The sequence below is a fragment of the Carcharodon carcharias genome, chromosome 21 (assembly GCF_017639515.1).
Source record: "Carcharodon carcharias isolate sCarCar2 chromosome 21, sCarCar2.pri, whole genome shotgun sequence".
NCBI classification, from domain to species: domain Eukaryota; kingdom Metazoa; phylum Chordata; class Chondrichthyes; order Lamniformes; family Lamnidae; genus Carcharodon; species Carcharodon carcharias.
In genome coordinates this window covers 6250260-6267734 of record NC_054487.1, presented here as the reverse complement: position 1 = coordinate 6267734, position 17475 = coordinate 6250260, and the positions used below count along the sequence as shown (strand labels likewise).

Here is a 17475-nt window from a genome sequence, read left to right as displayed (position 1 = left end):
ATCTGCCATGGTGGGATTCGTACCTGGCTCCCCAAAGCATTACCCTGGGTCTCTGGATTACTAGTCCAGTGACAATACCTCTACACCATCACCTCCCCCTATCTATGACTGATGGACTGCTGGAGACCCTTCCAGTTAGTGTTAAAACAGCAAGCTTTGGGTTTCTTAAGGAATATAGAAATTTCAAAATGGTCACTCAAGTCATGTGACCTTTTCTCCACAATAATGTCAAAAGGGATGTTTATTTATTGTCTGGGACTGGCTTTTGCTTTTAGGACTGAATGTCCCAGCCATTAGCTTTTGACAGAGTTATCATCCATATTGAGGCTCTGGTGTTGTTGGGAAGCCATTGTCTAGACAGACCCACTGACACTGCTAGCAAAGGGGGATTTATCAGATACAAATAACATCCCTTTGGTTCCCTTTTGAAATGGGCCTGGACAGTCTCAAGTGTGATAAGAGTCTGTTAGCAGTTCTAATGTGCAAGTCTCTTGGTCTTTTGTAATTACAAGGGGTCTGTACAACAAGGTACAAGATTCCAGAAGCTGAGAAAAGAACCTCCCAGACAAATGGCCAACCCTGTGATCATGTGACTTGTAGCAGCCATATTTTTTAGTTCAGCATAAAGTCAATTTTTAAAAAATAGCAATAAGGATATTGTTTTGAGCATAGAGTATTGGATTTCCTTATGTCCCAACCTCCCAATCTTCCTAAAGGCCACATAATGTTAACTGTAGTTACTTGCTACTTTAAAAATAGGTGCAGCAAAGCAAGTGATGCTTTAAAAAAAAGGGCAAATGCAGGGGGCTAAAATGTATTTGCAAAGTGTACAATGCATGTTTCAAATACCCTAGCAGACAAAAGCTGCAAAGTGCAACTGGAAACTGCTTTCAAGAGAGCCAGCTGTGCTGGGCACTTTAGTCTTTATTGGCACAGCCAACACTGGGTATGGATCATCGCTTGAGTGTGATGGAATACCTTCCACTTGCTGGGATGAGTGCAGCTCCAACAACACTCAAGAAGCTTGACTCCATCCAGGACATAGCAGCCCACTTGATTGGCACCACATCCACAAACATTCAGCCCCTCCACCACTGATGCACAGTGGCAGCAGTGTGTACCATCTAAAAGATGCACTGCAGATACTCACCAAGGATCCTTACACACCTTACAAGCCCATGATTGCTATCATCTAGCAGGACAAAGGCAGCAGACACATGGGAACCCCACCACGTGGAAGTTCCTCTCCAAGCCACTCACCATCCTGACTTAGAAAAATTGCTGTTCCTTCATTGTCGCTGTGTCAAAATCCTGGAAACTCCCTCCTTAACACCACTGTGGGTGTACCTACACCATATGGACTGCAGCGGTTCAAGGGAGCTCACCACCAGCTTAAGGTCAATTAGGGATGGGCAATAAATGCTGGCCTAGCGAGAAAAGTCCATATCCCATGAACAAATAAAAACAACCTGCGCAGTGCAGCAGTACACTGATATCTTCCTGCTGTACACATCACTCTTCCTCACTATCAATAATGCAACCAATTTTTGTGTCATCTGTAAACTTAATTATGCCCCTACATTCAAGTTTAAATAATTGATATATACAAAGAAAAACAAGGGACATAGCACTAAGCCTTATCCATGGGGGCAGCATATTTAGTAACAAAGTCTTAAACCTCTGCACATCTACATAACCATTTGTGCTTAGATTTCAAAGCTTATAGAAAATACACAAATTTCAATTTTATTTATTTATCTCTATATTACAATGTTATTTTGAATTCCATTTGAGTTCTGTTTTTAAAACTCATTACAATATTTCTTCTAATCTTTTACAATTCGTAAAAGCACAAAATGTCAGACTTAGAAAATGATTGGAAAATTCCATGCCCCCTCCAAAAAATCCACAAAAGATTATTTTGTTTTACCTGTATTTACATTTGCCTTCTGCATTGAGAGATGGTTTCTACTCATGTGATCAATACTCACAGTTAAACAGTGGAGTGCTCTCAATTATGTGACAAAGTGACGAACCTAACATGTGGTGCCCTGGGCTGATGATTCATTTTACAAGTAAACAGATACCGGCAGAAAAGCAATCACACTTGACAATGAACAGCAGTGCCCACATCATTACAAAAATGCATAGTGGCCTTTGTAGTGGTTTGTCTGCACAGGATTCTCTCAACAGCCAATTGTAAAAATTACAGAGACGGTCTTATAGAATTACTCACATAATGGAAAAAATAGAAAGTACTTGGTTCTGAAGGAAGTCCTTCCACAAAGGATTATTGTTAAGAAGTGTAGTGTCAATTATATTTCCATTTATATTAACACACTGATGTAAGTGGGGGTCTGGGCCCTTGGATTTCTGTCATCAGATTTTTGCACTGTTTTTGTTATTGACAATTTATCAATATTATTTCAGTTGCTGCATACTAATTAAAAAAAATACATCTCTTGAAAGAATTGTTTCTCCTTGGTTAAATGAAACACTCTCCTACAGAAATTAAGACCAGCACTCTCCAGGAATGTCAAATATGAATTCTCCACATAGGAAAGTTTGAAAAACACAGTACGAAAATTACTTAACAGGGGATGGTATGAAATTAGCTGTGCTGCATGACAGAAGCAACACAAAGTTGCTCCCTTTGAGATCAGCGTTAAACCAACATTATTTTTTACTACCTCCATACCTACAAGGTTGTAAGAACATACAAAAAACTCAATAAATAAATATATCCAAACATTACTACTCATTGTATCACAGCATAAATTCATCCATGTTCAGAAAAGTATAACCACAACTTATTACATTAGAAAGAGCGGGGGGGGGGGGGGGGGTATAAAAATCAATATTTAAGGACAGAATACTGATTTTTTTTGTAATCATTAGGATTAGAGAATCATTTAAAGACAATTAGCATCAATTGTAAGTTGCAAGTTCGATTGAACAGCTCATTACAATCATTTCAGATTAGTGTTCCAGACCTCAGTTTTGACATGCTAGCTTTCCAAGAAGAATTTCAAGTACAAAAAAATGTGGGCAATATAATATTTCATTTGCCATGATATACTGTGTATTTGCAACACAATGGATCACTTAAATTCAGCCTCTAGGAAAACATGGTGGGCAGCTTAATTTCCAACCAATTTTATTGCCATTCATTGCAATTTATCTGAAGCAGACTGCCAGAGTGAATCCAGCTTAAAACTGCAAGCAGTCATGTGAAAATCCAGTTTAACAAAATATTTGTTAAAGAAGAGGGAAGAACACTAACTTCTTCGTTCAGGTATGGACGCCAAATTCAGACACTAAAAGGTTCAGCAGGTTCTTTTAAAAAAAATCTAAGCAGAAGTATTATTAGAACTGAAAACTGCACCCTTCAAGCACTTTTAAGAAAAATAGTCTAGCTTCCATTTCCAGATCAGGAGGCTAAACTGCCAAACAAATCGATAAGTTTAAAATAAAACTGGCTTTGAGAATTCAACATCATGAAACAAAGAAAATGATAACTTCAAAATATAACTTTTTTGCTGTGGAATGCATGACTCTTAGTCCTTTTTCTGAGGAATACATCCTTCCATTTCTAAAACCTCTGGCCAGCCTTCATATTTGTTTGTATTTTTATTATTCTTTATGTGCTGCAAGTAGAAGAGATTCACATTAGAACACATACAATGTAAACCAATCTAATGTTAAAAATTATGATTGTTTGTCTGCAAAATATTACTTACTGTTCAAAATTTATTACAGGAAAAGTTGGCACAAAAACCTATGTTCATATATACTATAAACTGCCCATGTAACTTTGTCATACTGTGATTACACATTTCCACAAGTGGAATTCTGATAGCACCTCAGTTTTGAATCTCCTCAACCAGGAATGCATGGAACCTCTTGGCTCCATACAACTCTGCTTCTTAACTTGCCTTGTTTTGCTACTTCACTATAAATAATATGAAAATATTGAATCTCTGGTCCAATTTTTTTCATGCATTCTAACCCTACAGCTGGTCTTCACTGCCTGTCAGCAACATCATAAGGGATAAAGTGTTTAATCTACTATTGCTCGTGTGCGATTGGAAAGCTTTTAAGACCATAGTTTCCCATATTTCTCAGGGAAGGAATTAAATGGAGAGAAAACAAATTTAAAAATTCATCAAAACTATAATTCTTCACTACATGTACAGGCACCAGAAAAGCCCTCTACTTAATCTGAGTGTGCAGATCCCAACAAGCACACTGGCACAGAATCCTAACTTGTCTTCAACCTGGGGGAAAAAACTAGAATACCACAAACCTAGGTCTTCAGAGAGTAGCTGATGGTATGGGATTGAGGAAGGATTTGGGTAGGGAGTGAGGAGTTAGAAAACATTATTACTCTTTCCTTCTTTTCTACTTTGAAGGCTGTAATACATGTTGGGTTACAGGTTGAAGGGTCATGATCTTCTGATGACTGACCAGAGTTGCTATTCTTCATGTAAATCTCTACAGTACATAACCAGTTAATAAATTGTGAGTGAAGTCAGCAATCTGATCCTAACACTGCTCTTACTCAATACTCATAGGTGTGCAAGTAGGGAATGTTGGACTTTAACCAAGCACACACACAATCACGTCAATATTTCATCTAGTTCAAAAGTAGAGGGGTGAATCATGGGGCTACTATTAATGCTCTGGCAGTCATCAGCTAATGGACCCTCGGTCAGTGATTGAATTCAAGGAACCTGTGTTGCTGTGGAGCTCAGTTCCATACCAGGCACAGCATTTGCCTGCTGAGCTGAAAAACAATGTGTGATCCTAGGTTTATTCCCGATACAATTACTTAACCTCAAAATATTAACTTTAGGTTTTTCGAATCATGGTAAAAATATGGTGTGTGGCAATGTTACGCTGGAATTTTTTGATAACCTAATTTCACTGTGATGTAAAAATGTTCAGATCATTAATAAAGTTAACATACAAGATAATGCACTAATATCCTTACTTTGCTGGAAACCTTTATTGAGCTGAGGGAGATGCAAGTCTGTGGTTTTCAGAGTATTCACTTTATCTTTTACACCACAAACATTAAACCTGCTCTTCAAAGTGATTTCCTTTCACCCCACTGGGAACTTCAGGAAAGCCACTTCAAAATACTGCTGAATTTACATTGGTGTGTAATGGGTTTTGCTCTTGTGCAGTTTATTAATTGAATTTTATGAATTTGAATCCACTTAAAGGAACTTGCATGAAACTCTGGAATAAATGCAGATGTAAATATTGAAGAAAACATTCTCCCCCCCTCCCAAACTCCCACCAAAATTTTTCTTCCCTATTCTAACCAAAACTATCATACAAGCTATGTAGTTACTTTTCAGCAGCACAATGGAGGATGATTTAATATTGCCATTATGAAACTGCCATTGCAGCAAACTCTGTAGCTAACCAGAGCTACAGGTTAAGGGAAACAGCAGAGTTTCATCCAGTTAATTTAGAAAAGCATTAAGCCACTCGTTTTACCTGTTCAAAAGGGCTCTTTGATTGAATGCCTTTTGCACCAACAAAAATCCAGTTATCTCTGAAGCCAAGATTTGAGAAAGATGAACTCCCCAAGTCAGTTACAAGCTTTCGTGCTTCGTCATTAAGTCTGTAGCAAAAAAAAAAATGCATTTTAAGAAAAGCTAAAATAATCTGCTTTTGCTGGCATTAATTTAGCTCTACTGAGCACACAATGCTTCGTTTAATAGTAGGCTGGCAGCAATTACAAGAATGTTTACTCTGCCACAGGTGAGCAAAACATACACTACTGACAGTATCAAGGCAAAGCACCAACATGGGGAGAAGTGCACATGATACTTAACACAAATTGCCACACAAATTATAAGTTTGTATAGAGAAACATGCATAGGCAGACAAAATTCTATAAGGAGTGCACAAGGAGAACCTGCAAAGTCAAAACAGATTAATAAAAAAAGAGAACACTTAAAATAAGTTTTGTGCACTCACACAATAATGAGTTTCTACTTGACGACACTAATTTCAAAAATTCAGCATTGTAAACCAGAATTTGTTTTGAATATTACTTGAAGATATACTGTGGGTGTGATACCTTTCACACTTGGTTAAAAGTAAAAGCCTGGGTGAACTGCATAGAGGAAAAATTAGGCAAGGCTTTGTCATAGTTGTGCGATTGTGTGCACCCAGATTTTCCCCCACCTAGACCATCATTTAGCTGCCAGGAGAAAACCATGTTGCAGTCTCTCCTCTTTTAGGCCATTTCAGACTTTTGGAGTTTGTAAACCTCATATCAGAGGCCATTTAGAAAATTTAAACATACATTATATAAAATACGCATGTATTTACACTGCATTTCCATCATTTTTCCAAACAACATATTTCCAACTGATAACTGTAGTTTGGCAAAACAGTTGATTTGACAAGATATTTTTTCAGATCAGTGTAACTTTAAATGAAAACATTCAAATAAATTCACAAAAGCATTTCTTAATTCATAAGCAGCTGATAATTACTAACTTGGTTGCACTATCATCATAAGTAGCCATGAACACTACTGTTCCATCCTGCAAGGTCTTCAGGAAATCAATGAAAGGTTTTACATCTGTGGGGAAGACAAAGATCGATATATAACTGTACCTACATTTATAAATACAGAACCAAATATTTCTCACTAATTTGGAGCATAGCATTTAAAGCTCATCATATGGTTAAAGTAATAAATGCAAACAAAGTCAATATAATTCTTCCCCTTATTTACAATTGATTTTCACTATAATTGGCTACCATAAAATCACTCAAGTATTGAATTGTACATTACAGGGACTGAAAGAGAAATAAGCTTAAATAAGTAATATGCAAAGTAGTGCGTCACTGATACTGATTACACTTCCTTCCTATAGCTTCTCATAAATATCAGATAAGTTGGAAGAAGAGAGCGCGATAATGTGGCCAAAAAGGGTAGTTTATACAACACTCACATGAAAGAGAATCGAGATAATTTTATTACAGGTTTAGCAGCTGAACCTATTGGTGGTTAGTACAGTTAACTTAATAAAGGGGAAATTATTAAACTAGAATCACAGAACAGGGTGGTGAAACATACTGTGTGACTGTGTTTTGAAGCCAAATTTGTTTTTTAAGCAATGCTGTATTTGAACACCTTGTATAAAAACTTACAAAGAGGGAAAAGAACTGGTCACATTAGAACTACTTCTGTGCTACAATTAGCAGTCTGTTTTTACAGAAACTGCTCAATCCTTAATAAGTGCCAGTTTAGTCAATCTTTATGAGCATGGCTCCCTTTGTACACCGTTCTTCCTCCTTAAAATTAACATGAGCCCATTGCTCAAAAAGCACTTTCCAACTATCAGCCCATCCTTATCTTTTTCTTTTCTGCTCCAGGGTCCAAACATGTTCCATACGTAGCTCTTCCATATCTTCAGTCTGGTTTGAATGAACACTCAGTGATGGCATTTTTTGCAATGGCGATAATAACATTATTTCACTTACTGGCAGTATTTCTGTAATGTTAACACAATGACCATTTCATTTTCCTCTATTGCCTCTGGTTGTGATCCACCCTCTTTGCTCTGTACCAGCCCCAATGTAACCAGCACATCACCTGCAATGGCTTTCCCCCCAATCCCTACACACTCTTACAGGAATGAACTTTGATTCCATCCTTGGGCTGGTCATATTCTTTGTTTTCATGTTGCATTTTACTAATATTGATGACACCAAGTTCTACCTATCTGCCACTATCTTTGACTCCATAACCACCATTATTGCTGGTTAATATTAAATTATGGGAAGAGTCAGACTTTTCACCAACTTAATATTGGCCAGATCAAATGCATCTTTTGAGCTTTCATCAAAAGTGCTGAACCCAAGTACTTGATTCCATCCCTTCCTCAAGCATTTGCACAGGATAAATCCAATTTTTAAAATTTATCAATTGATGGGATCTGGGTATCATTGATTTAGCCAGCATTTACTGCCCATCCCTGATTGTCCTTGAGGTGGTGGTGAGCTGCCTTCTTGAACCGCTGCAGTCCCTGTGATGTAGGTACACCCACAGTGCTGTTAGGGAGGGAGTTCCAAGATTTTGACCCAGCGACAGTGAAGGAATGGTGATGTGTTTCCAAGTCAGGATGGTGAGTGGCTGGTAGAGGAACTTCCACATGACGGTGCTCCCATGTATCTGCTGCCTATGTCCTTCTAGATGATAGCAGTCATGGGTTTGTAAGGTGCTGTCTAAGGAGCCTTGGTGAGTTCCTGCAGTGCAATTCCTTGCAGATGATACACACACTGCTGCTGTGCGTCAGTGGTAGAGGAAGTGAATGTTTGTGGATGGGGCACCAATCAAGTGGGTTGCTTTGTCCTGAATGGTGTCAAGCTTCTTGAATGTTGTTGGAGCTGCACTCATCCAGGTAAGTGGAAAGCATTACATCACATTCCTGACTTGTGCCTTAAGGATGGTGGACAGACTTTGGGGAGTCAGGTGGTGAGTTACTTGCCGCAGGCTTCCTAGCCTCTGACCTGCTTTTGTAGCCACAGTGGAAATCTTCAAACATGCCAAGATCTACTTTAGCCTCTTGATCTCCCCAGAGATCTCCTAAGCAACATCCTATAGGAATGAATTCTAACACATTCAAAACGCCCATACCACATCATCCACCTCCACAAATTTACGTTCACCCCAGAACTCATCAACCTCCCCTGCCCTCTCTGTCCCTCAATGCATTTAATACAAAATTTTTATTTTTGCCTCCACATACTTGCCCCACTCTGCCTCTAATCTGGCAGCCTCATGATCCACCTATCATCCTCCATTCTTCTAACCCTAGCCTTCTGTTCATTCACCCAGCTGGTGGCAAGTCCATCAACTGTCTCAATTCTGCATTCTCTCCTGGCACTTCTCTCCCTTGATTGAGACGATCCGACATCCCATATATTAAGTATATAGCCCACTCGCTTATGCCATGGGTTACGCATCCCCAATTCTTATCCTACTAATGTTTTGTGCCCATTTCTTCACTGCAAAGTACCTTGGGACATGCAACTTTGTTCAAGAGATATATGAATGCATCTTATTGTTAAAATAGAATGGTATGCAAATGACAAATTTTGCTCTTAAAATAAATCTTGGAAAATGCCAGCATGTACAGTTTTTAAATGAGAGCTTCTAGGTGCTTTTTCAAACTGAATAATTTAAGTGCACTGGGGCCTTTTCATTTGAATATTCAAAGTTGAAGCTTATAAGTAAAGCTAAAAAGACAATCAAAAGCGTAAAAACACCGTACCTCCACTCCAAAGATCAAAAACTTTTGTGTCCAATACATTCCCAGCTTTACCTGAAAACAATCACAAATGGAATGAACCAAAATATACTAAAGCAATATTGGCCCTTAACTTGCGCGCTCTCCAGCACTGAATTTGGGGGGTACCTCAAAGATGTGCTGGAGGATTCCTGTGGCAAGTTCCCAGGCAAGGGTTTGCAGGCCAATTGCCCAGAAGTGCTAATTTCCTCTGGACAATTGCGCTGTGCTGGGAACCATCTGATAATGCGATTTAAATCGCAAACTTCGATGGTTCTGCCAGGGTTATACCAATAATTACCCAGAAAAAGTTAGAAGAATTAAAACCCCCTCTAATTTCTAGGTAACTATCGTAAAAATCCAGACTCCACCCCCCACCCCAACCTCAGGACACCCCAAACCCCCAAATCCTATCTACTTGCCTTAGGCACTTAGCTTCCCCTCAGCCTGTCAATTTCTCTGGCCCTTTAAACTTACCTGCTTTATGGCAGCAAGTGTTGTAAAAAAAGGGGTGCGGCCTCCTTGAATGCGCTGGATCTACACTTTGCTGGGGCCTGTGGGGGATTCTTCTGATGCAGGCTCCAAGCGGCTCCGGCTAACAGGAGCGGCAACGCAATTTTCAGGACCAGGTAACTGTGCATTTACTTCTTCTAATTTCTGCGGGCCAGCCCTTTCTGACACTAGTCGGGAGTTAAGGCCCACAGAAATGTTTAAGAAATAAGGTACAATGATGCATAAAGAATACTTGGTTGCAAAATTAACAATGGCCATGTTACTAAGTAAATCAGCCTCGTTCAAAACTTTAAAATTTTTTTCAATCTTTAAAATGAGAAAGAAAATGTTATTTGTCAATATGCAATCTCCAGCTAAAAAAAAGGCTCTCAATCTGATTGATAATCTGTAAATGGCCATGTGAATGATATTTATCAATGACAAATCACAGCTGATATTTCGTTACGAGAAAATACCTGAAAATGTAACAATGAAAGAAAAAAGAAAACAGCCAAATAAAGGAAGAAAGTAATTAATAGATGGTTTGAACAAAGGCAAGGCTGATTAAATATTCAGAGATCCAACTCATGGATCTTGCACACAAAAAGTGGATATTTCTGAATGAAGTAATTTTAATAATTTGATGGAATCTGATCAAACGGGATAAGTACACTTACCATCTACTGTAGCTATATTCATCCCCCGACCAACATTATTTTTAACGCCACTCATTATTCTGCAACATAATGAACACTTTTAATCAGATTTCAGTAAAGGTTTATTTTCTTCTTAAACAAAAACAGAATTACCTGGAAAAACTCAGCAGGTCTGGCAGCATCGGCAGAGAAGAAAAGAGTTGACGTTTTGAGTCCTTCAACAGAACTAGGTGAATCCAAGGAGGGGGTGAAATATAAGCTGGTTTAAGGTGTTATGGGGCGGGGGGGGAGAAGTGGAGGAGGGTGGTGTGGTTGTAGGGACAAGCAAGCAGTGATAGGAGCAGATCATCAAAAGATGTCACAGACAAAAGATCAAAAAAACATAGAGGTATTGAAGTTGGTGATATTATCTAAACGAATGAGCTAATTAAGAATGGATGGTAGGGCACTCAAGGTACAGCTCTAGTGGGGGTGGGGGAGCATAAAAGATTTAAAAATATTGGAAATAGATGGGAAAAGAAAAATCTATATAAATTATTGGAAAAAACAAAAGGAAGGGGGAAGAAACAGAAAAGGGGTGGGGATGGAGGAGGGAGTTCAAGACCTAAAGTTGTTGAATTCAATATTCAGTCCAGAAGGCTGTAAAGTGCCTAGTTGGAAGATGAGGTGCTGTTCCTCCAGTTTGCGTTGGGCTTCACTGGAACAATGCAGCAAGCCAAGCACAGACATGTGGGCAAGAGAGCAGGGTGGAGTGTTAAAATGGCAGGCGACAGGGAGGTTTGGGTTATTCTTGCGGACAGACCGCAGGTGTTCTGCAAAGCGGTCGCCCAGTTTGCATTTGGTCTCTCCAATGTGGAGGAGACCACATTGGGAGCAATGAATACAGTAGACTAAGTTGGGGGAAATGCAAGTGAAATGCTGCTTCACTTGAAGGGTGTGTTTGGGCCCTTGGATGGTGAGGAGAGAGGAAGTGAAGGGGCAGGTGTTACATCTTGTGCGTGGGCATGGGGTGGTGCCATAGGAGGGGGTTGAGGAGTAGGGGGTGATGGAGGAGTGGACCAGAGTGTCCCGGAGGGAACAATCCCTACGGAATGCCGACAGGGGGGGGTGAAGGGAAGATGTGTTTGGTGGTGGCATCATGCTGGAGTTGGCGGAAATGGCGGAGGATGATCCTTGGAATGCGGAGGCTGGTGGGGTGATAAGTGAGGACAAGGGGGACCGTATCACGTTTCTGGGAGGGAGGAGAAGGCGTGAGTGTGGATGCACGGGAGATGGGCCAGACACGGTTGAGGGCCCTGTCAACAACCGTGGGTGGAAAACCTCGGTTAAGGAAGGAGGACATGTCAGAGGAACTGTTCTTGAAGGTAGCATCATCGGAACAGATGCGATGGAGGCGAAGGATCTGAGAGAATGGGATGGAGTCCTTACAGGAAGCGGGGTGTGAGGAGCTGTAGTCGAGGTAGCTGTGGGAGTTGGTAGGCTTGTAATGGATATTGGTGGACAGTCTATCACCAGAAATTGAGACAGAGGGGTCAAGGAAGGGAAGTGTCAGAGATGGACCACGTGAAAATGATGGAGGGATGGAGATTGGAAGCAAAATTAATAAATTTTTCCAGGTCCAGACGAGAGCATGAAGCAGCACTGAAGTAATCATCGATGTACCGGAGAAAGAGTTGTGGAAGGGGGCCGGAGTAGGACTGGAACAAGGAATGTTCCACATATCCCAGAAAGAGACAGGCATAGCTGGGGTACCCATAGCCACATCTTTTATTTGGAGGAAGTGAGAGGAGTTGAAGGAGAAATTGTTCAGTGTGAGAACAAGTTCAGCCAGACAGAGAGTAGTGGGGGATGGGGATTGTTCGGGCCTCTGTTCGAGGAAGAAGCTAAGGGCCCTCAGACCATCCTGGTGGGGGAAGGAGGTGTAAAGGGATTGGACGTCCATGGTGAAGAGGAAGCGGTTGGGGCCAGGGAACTGGAAATTGTTGATGTGACGTAAGGTGTCAGAGGAATCACAGATGTAGGTGGGAAGGGACTGGACAAAGGGAGAGAGAAGGGAGTCAAGATAACGAGAAATGAGTTCCTTGGGGCAGGAACAGGCTGACACGATCGGTCTGCCGGGACAGTTCTGTTTGTGCATTTTGGGTAGGAGGTAGAAGCGGGCTGTCCGAGGTTGGGCGACTATCAGGTTGGAAGCTGTTGGAGGAAGATCTCCAGAGGAGATGAGGTCAGTGACAGTCCTGGAAACAATGGCTTGATGTTCAGTGGTGGGGTCATGATCCAGGGAGAGGTAGGAGGAAGCGTCTGTAAGTTGACGCTCAGCCTCCGTGAGGTAGAGGTCAAGGTAGACCAAGGTTCATTATTTTCTTCTTGTTTGCTCCAGTTACAAAGGCTCATAGGTGGTCTGGTATACTTGCAGATATCATGCTCTGTTTTGTCCAGGTAGAATTTAAATAAATGATTCAACCCAAGCTGAGGTTACTATTTTTTTTGGGGGGGGGGGGGGGGGGGGGGGGGGGGGGGGGGGGTGGTGTGTGTGTGTGGGGGGGGGGGGGGGGGGGGGGGGGGGGGGGGCGGCGGCGCCGCCATGGGGAGGTGTATGGGGACGTGTATGGGGGTGTTCTGAAAGTGCACATGAACCAAGAGGTTTTCTGTTGCATGCACAGTACTAATGTCATTCTGCAAAAGGGGTAAAGCAATGCTCAAGGCACCTTAGTCAGTAAGGAGAACAGAGCAGCAAGGGGGTGCCATTATGTTTTGAATTGCATCCTTTTGGTTTTAAAAGATAGCGACTTTAATTCTACTTAATCCGGATTTACTTAAAAAAGATACATTTTTAAATTACAATAGAAGCTGAATTTTACTTTAGATAATAGCTTAAATTTAATTGATGAGATTTATCCCTCAATGACTTGAATTGTGTATTTACCTAACATTTTCATCTATCTTGTAAACGTAATTTTTGTCCCTGTCAAAACAAATCAATTATATCCCTGTCCCTCCCCTTGCTCTATTCTGTAAAAGGAGGGTGTGTGTGGAAGGGATGTTAAGAGACATTCTGCTCCCCGAGGTGACCAGTCTTGGTGCCATGGATCAAACAATTTCTTACTTTTGCTGTGTCCAGAACTCTGAGTCAGGTGCTGCACTGGACAAATTCTAAGGAAATTTACGCAAACCCAACAGATAATGTGACCCCAAATTCAAAAGAGTGCCTCCTTCGCTACACTAATAGTTCCTTTATCAACTTCGACATTCCTTGTGGCCTTACTGAACATGACTGCCAGTTAATTTTGTATTGAGGACTTTGTGCTTAAGAGGAGTTAGTTCAAAGCTGTCCAAATTCAATCCACTACAAGATTCCCAATGACCAGCAACTGAAAATAGTTTTCAACCCATAATTTGCAGATAAATTTCATCCTATATACTTCATGCAGGTTCTCCTGCTGTCCTGGCTAATATTCATTCCTTAATCAAAAGCATCAAAGTACTGATTATTTGATCAGTTAGTCATTTATTGCATTGTTGGGTGTGGAACCATTCTGTGCCCTAAAGTCACTGGCTACAGTGACTACCCTTTATCAAAGGGAAATGAGTGGTTGTGAAAAGGTGCTGGGATATTTCAAAGACACAAGGGGTGCTATTTAAATGCAAGGTCTGTCTTTAGACTTGAAACGAGTCATCAGAGAACATAAGAAAAGGAGTAGCCCATTCAGCCCTCAAGCCTCTGTCATTCAATTAGACCATGGTTGACCTGTACTTCAACTCTATTGACCCACCTTGGCTCCGTTTCCCTTGGCGACTCTTAGCAAATAAGAAAAATCTATCAATCTCAGTCCTGAAAACTCTAACTGTCCCAGCATTTACAGTCTTTGGGGGAAGAGAATTCCACTTTTCTACACCCTTTTGTGTGAAAAAGTGCTTCCTGATTTCAATCCTGAATGGAATGGCCTAGTTCTAATTTTATGACCTTTGTTATGACACAGTGGTTGGTAAAGGCTGAGTTGTTTAAATCCCAAAGGGAAACTTGAAACTACTGTCACAACCTATATTTTCAAATGGTATGTTTGAGATGCAGCTCTGAATTCAATAATAAGACCACAGAGCCTCAAGGGTTTTTATTATATAAAACTAAATTAAACATTTATTAATTTACAACAGATCAAACACATACACATGTCTACAAATTACCACCATCATAACTTTTAAACAAATCCCCAAATTAAATCACTCCCAGGTAAATCTCCAGCATGGCAACAGTAACCCATAGACTTTAAACAGACAGGGCAAAACACATTTGACCATACAAATTCAAAATGACGTTCCTTGCAATATGATTCCTTTGCAGACACAGCTGGAGGCTTAGGTTAGATCTTAAATGCCTCTGCCTTACACACACAAACTCCTTTCTGTTTATATCTAGCTTTTCCTTTGAATGTAAATTATTCATTGTATCACCAGACTTTTAACATTACATCTCCTATCAATAATATCCTTTTATTCCACCAATTTTATTAGTAAGCCGAAAAACTAAACATTGCTTGGTGTCTTCTAGCTAGGTGCAAGATGTTACTCCCACTCGAGTGCCTTATTCAACAAATGCAAATTTACACTTCACCTTCTATCCTCCTTAGGTTTATCTAATTAACATCTCAAACTACTATAATCAAAGTACCGGAACTAGGCGGCTTTAATTCAATTATGACACACATAGTCAAACGCATAGACACAGACCCCACTACAACTCCATTTTAAAAATAATTTCCAATAACATTATAGACATTAATGTCGCTTCATGACACCTTTCATTCTTGATTCCCCATAAGAGGAATGTTTCTCTGTATCTACCCATTGAATTGTTTTAATATTTTAAACACCTCTATCAGTTCACTCCTCAATCTTCTATACTTACAGGAATACAAGATTATGCAACTTGGCCTCTTAATTTAAGCCTCTTAGTACCAGGGGAGAGGAGTCCTTTGCTATCACAGGGATGAAAATGGATGAGAGAATGCCTCAAAATATTAAATTCCAAAATAATGTCTAATTCCAAGATACAGGTCACATCTTTAACATAATACACAACCAAAATACATCAATACTTACATTTTATCTTCCACACAGATTTTGGGTCCAACAACGTTTGCTGCTCCACTTGCCATTTTGAATGCAAAATGGTTCTCAGGACAAGGCTTTGCAAGACTACATTTGTACTTCAGCAGTTTTGTTGCTAAGGCAAGGTTTTAAAGAACAGTTTCAAAAAAAACTTCTCATCCATATATACAAATCAGATATAGAGATTATAACTAAATCTGACAGGACTTGGTGACTGATGAATATGACTGATTCACAATTGAGGATTACAGTATACAGCTTTTTCTCCTTTTTCCCTGTAACCCTTTTAACTCATTTACCAGCCCATCAGAATGGGCCATAAACTAGCTTTACACATTACAAAAGCAAAATGCTGCAGATGTTGGAAATCTGAAATGAAAAACAGGAAGTGCGGGAAGTACTCAACAGGACTTGTGCCATCTTTAGGCAGTGAAATGGGGTTAACTTTTCAGGTCGCTGACACTTCATCAGAATCGGGAAATGTTAGAAACACAATAGATTTTATGTCGGTCAAATTGGGGATAATGGAAAAAGAACAAATGGGAAGGACTGAGATAGAGCGGGAGATGTGAAACATTAAATAGTAAAAGAGCTGGTGGGACAGAGTTAAGGGGAGTAGCAATGGGACAAGAAAGTGACCAAAGATGTGAACAGAGGTGTGAATGGCAGAATAATGAACAGTTACTGTCCAAAAGCAAAGCAAGGTTAAGACTGACACGTGCAAAGAAAAGGAAACAAAATGGGGGCACAGATTATGATCTGAAGTTGTGGAACTTGATCTTGAGTCCAGAAGGCTGTAAGATACCTAATCAAAAGATGAGGCGCTATTCCTCACAATGAGCTTCACTACAACACTGCAGTAGGCCGAAGACAGAGATGTCAGCGTGAAAGCAAGGTGGAGAATTAAAATGCAGACCATCAGTAGTTTGGGGTCATGACTGCAGACTGAATGAGGAAGCTCCACAAAGTGGTCACCAATCTGCATTTAATCTCACCAGTGTAGAGAAGGCCACATTGAGAGTGGCGACTACTGTATACATGCAAATTGCTGCTTTGCCTGGAAGGAGTGTTTGGGATCTTGGACCCATAGACTTTAAACAGACACTAAGCAAAACACATTTGACCGTATTAATGCAAAATAAAGTTCCTTGCAATTTGGTTCCTTTGCAGGCACAGTTGGAGGCTTACAGGTTGGTTAGATCTTAAATGCCTCTGCCTTACACACACAAACTCCTTTCTGTTTATACCTAGCTTTTCCTTTGAATGTAAATTATCCATTGTATCAACAGGCTTTAAACGTTACATCTCCTATCAATAATATCCTTTTATTCCACCAAGTTTATTATTGGAGAGATGAGGTTAATTGTTGCATCACCTGCACTTGCATAGAAAGGTGCCCCAAGAAGGGGACGGAGTATTAGAGGTGGTTGAGGAGTAGAGCACATGTTGTGGAGAGAAAGGTAGCTTTACACATTGTCTGGATATGAGAATTCATTTATATTTAAAGGTTGCAGAAGCAAACGCCATGTGAAAATCTCAGTACAGAAATCCCTTGGGTCCACCAAGGTAAAAGCCTGTAAATGAAGTAATGTGAGTCAGCAGATGACAAAATGCTCTATACCCAAAATCAAATTATGGCACGATGCATAATGAAGTGACTGATAGCTCAATCCTCCTGTTCAGCATGCTCCAGCTGTGCACAATGACTAATTCTGTTCCCTCTGAACCCTAGAATATCATCTGACAGCACAAACATTTACAAATGCATGCATGGCTGCATGTTATGGGAGAAGGTAAGCTTGTTGGGAGTTGAAGTGGCTGGTGCAATGTCATTCAATATGCCTCACTTGTGCATGCAAGTTGGATCTAACCAAGGCATTACTGGTATAGGACAC

The 17475-nt window shown here is 40.3% G+C and overlaps 1 protein-coding gene across 5 annotated transcripts in view; it reads right to left on the bottom strand.

Moving 5' to 3' along the window:
• Nucleotides 1–1734: 1734 nt before the first annotated feature.
• Nucleotides 1735–17475, bottom strand: part of fam3c (FAM3 metabolism regulating signaling molecule C) — a 60992-nt gene continuing 45251 nt past the window's right edge. For all 5 annotated transcript variants that reach the window (XM_041215878.1, XM_041215879.1, XM_041215881.1 and 2 more), the window contains 6 exons: nt 15572–15695; nt 10493–10551; nt 9309–9359; nt 6523–6607; nt 5509–5635; nt 1735–3647 (listed from right to left, as the gene is read on the bottom strand). In XM_041215878.1, the coding sequence (XP_041071812.1) occupies nt 3558–3647; nt 5509–5635; nt 6523–6607; nt 9309–9359; nt 10493–10551; nt 15572–15695 (536 nt within the window). In that variant the 3' untranslated portion in view covers nt 1735–3557. The remainder of the gene's footprint in view (nt 3648–5508; nt 5636–6522; nt 6608–9308; nt 9360–10492; nt 10552–15571; nt 15696–17475) is intronic.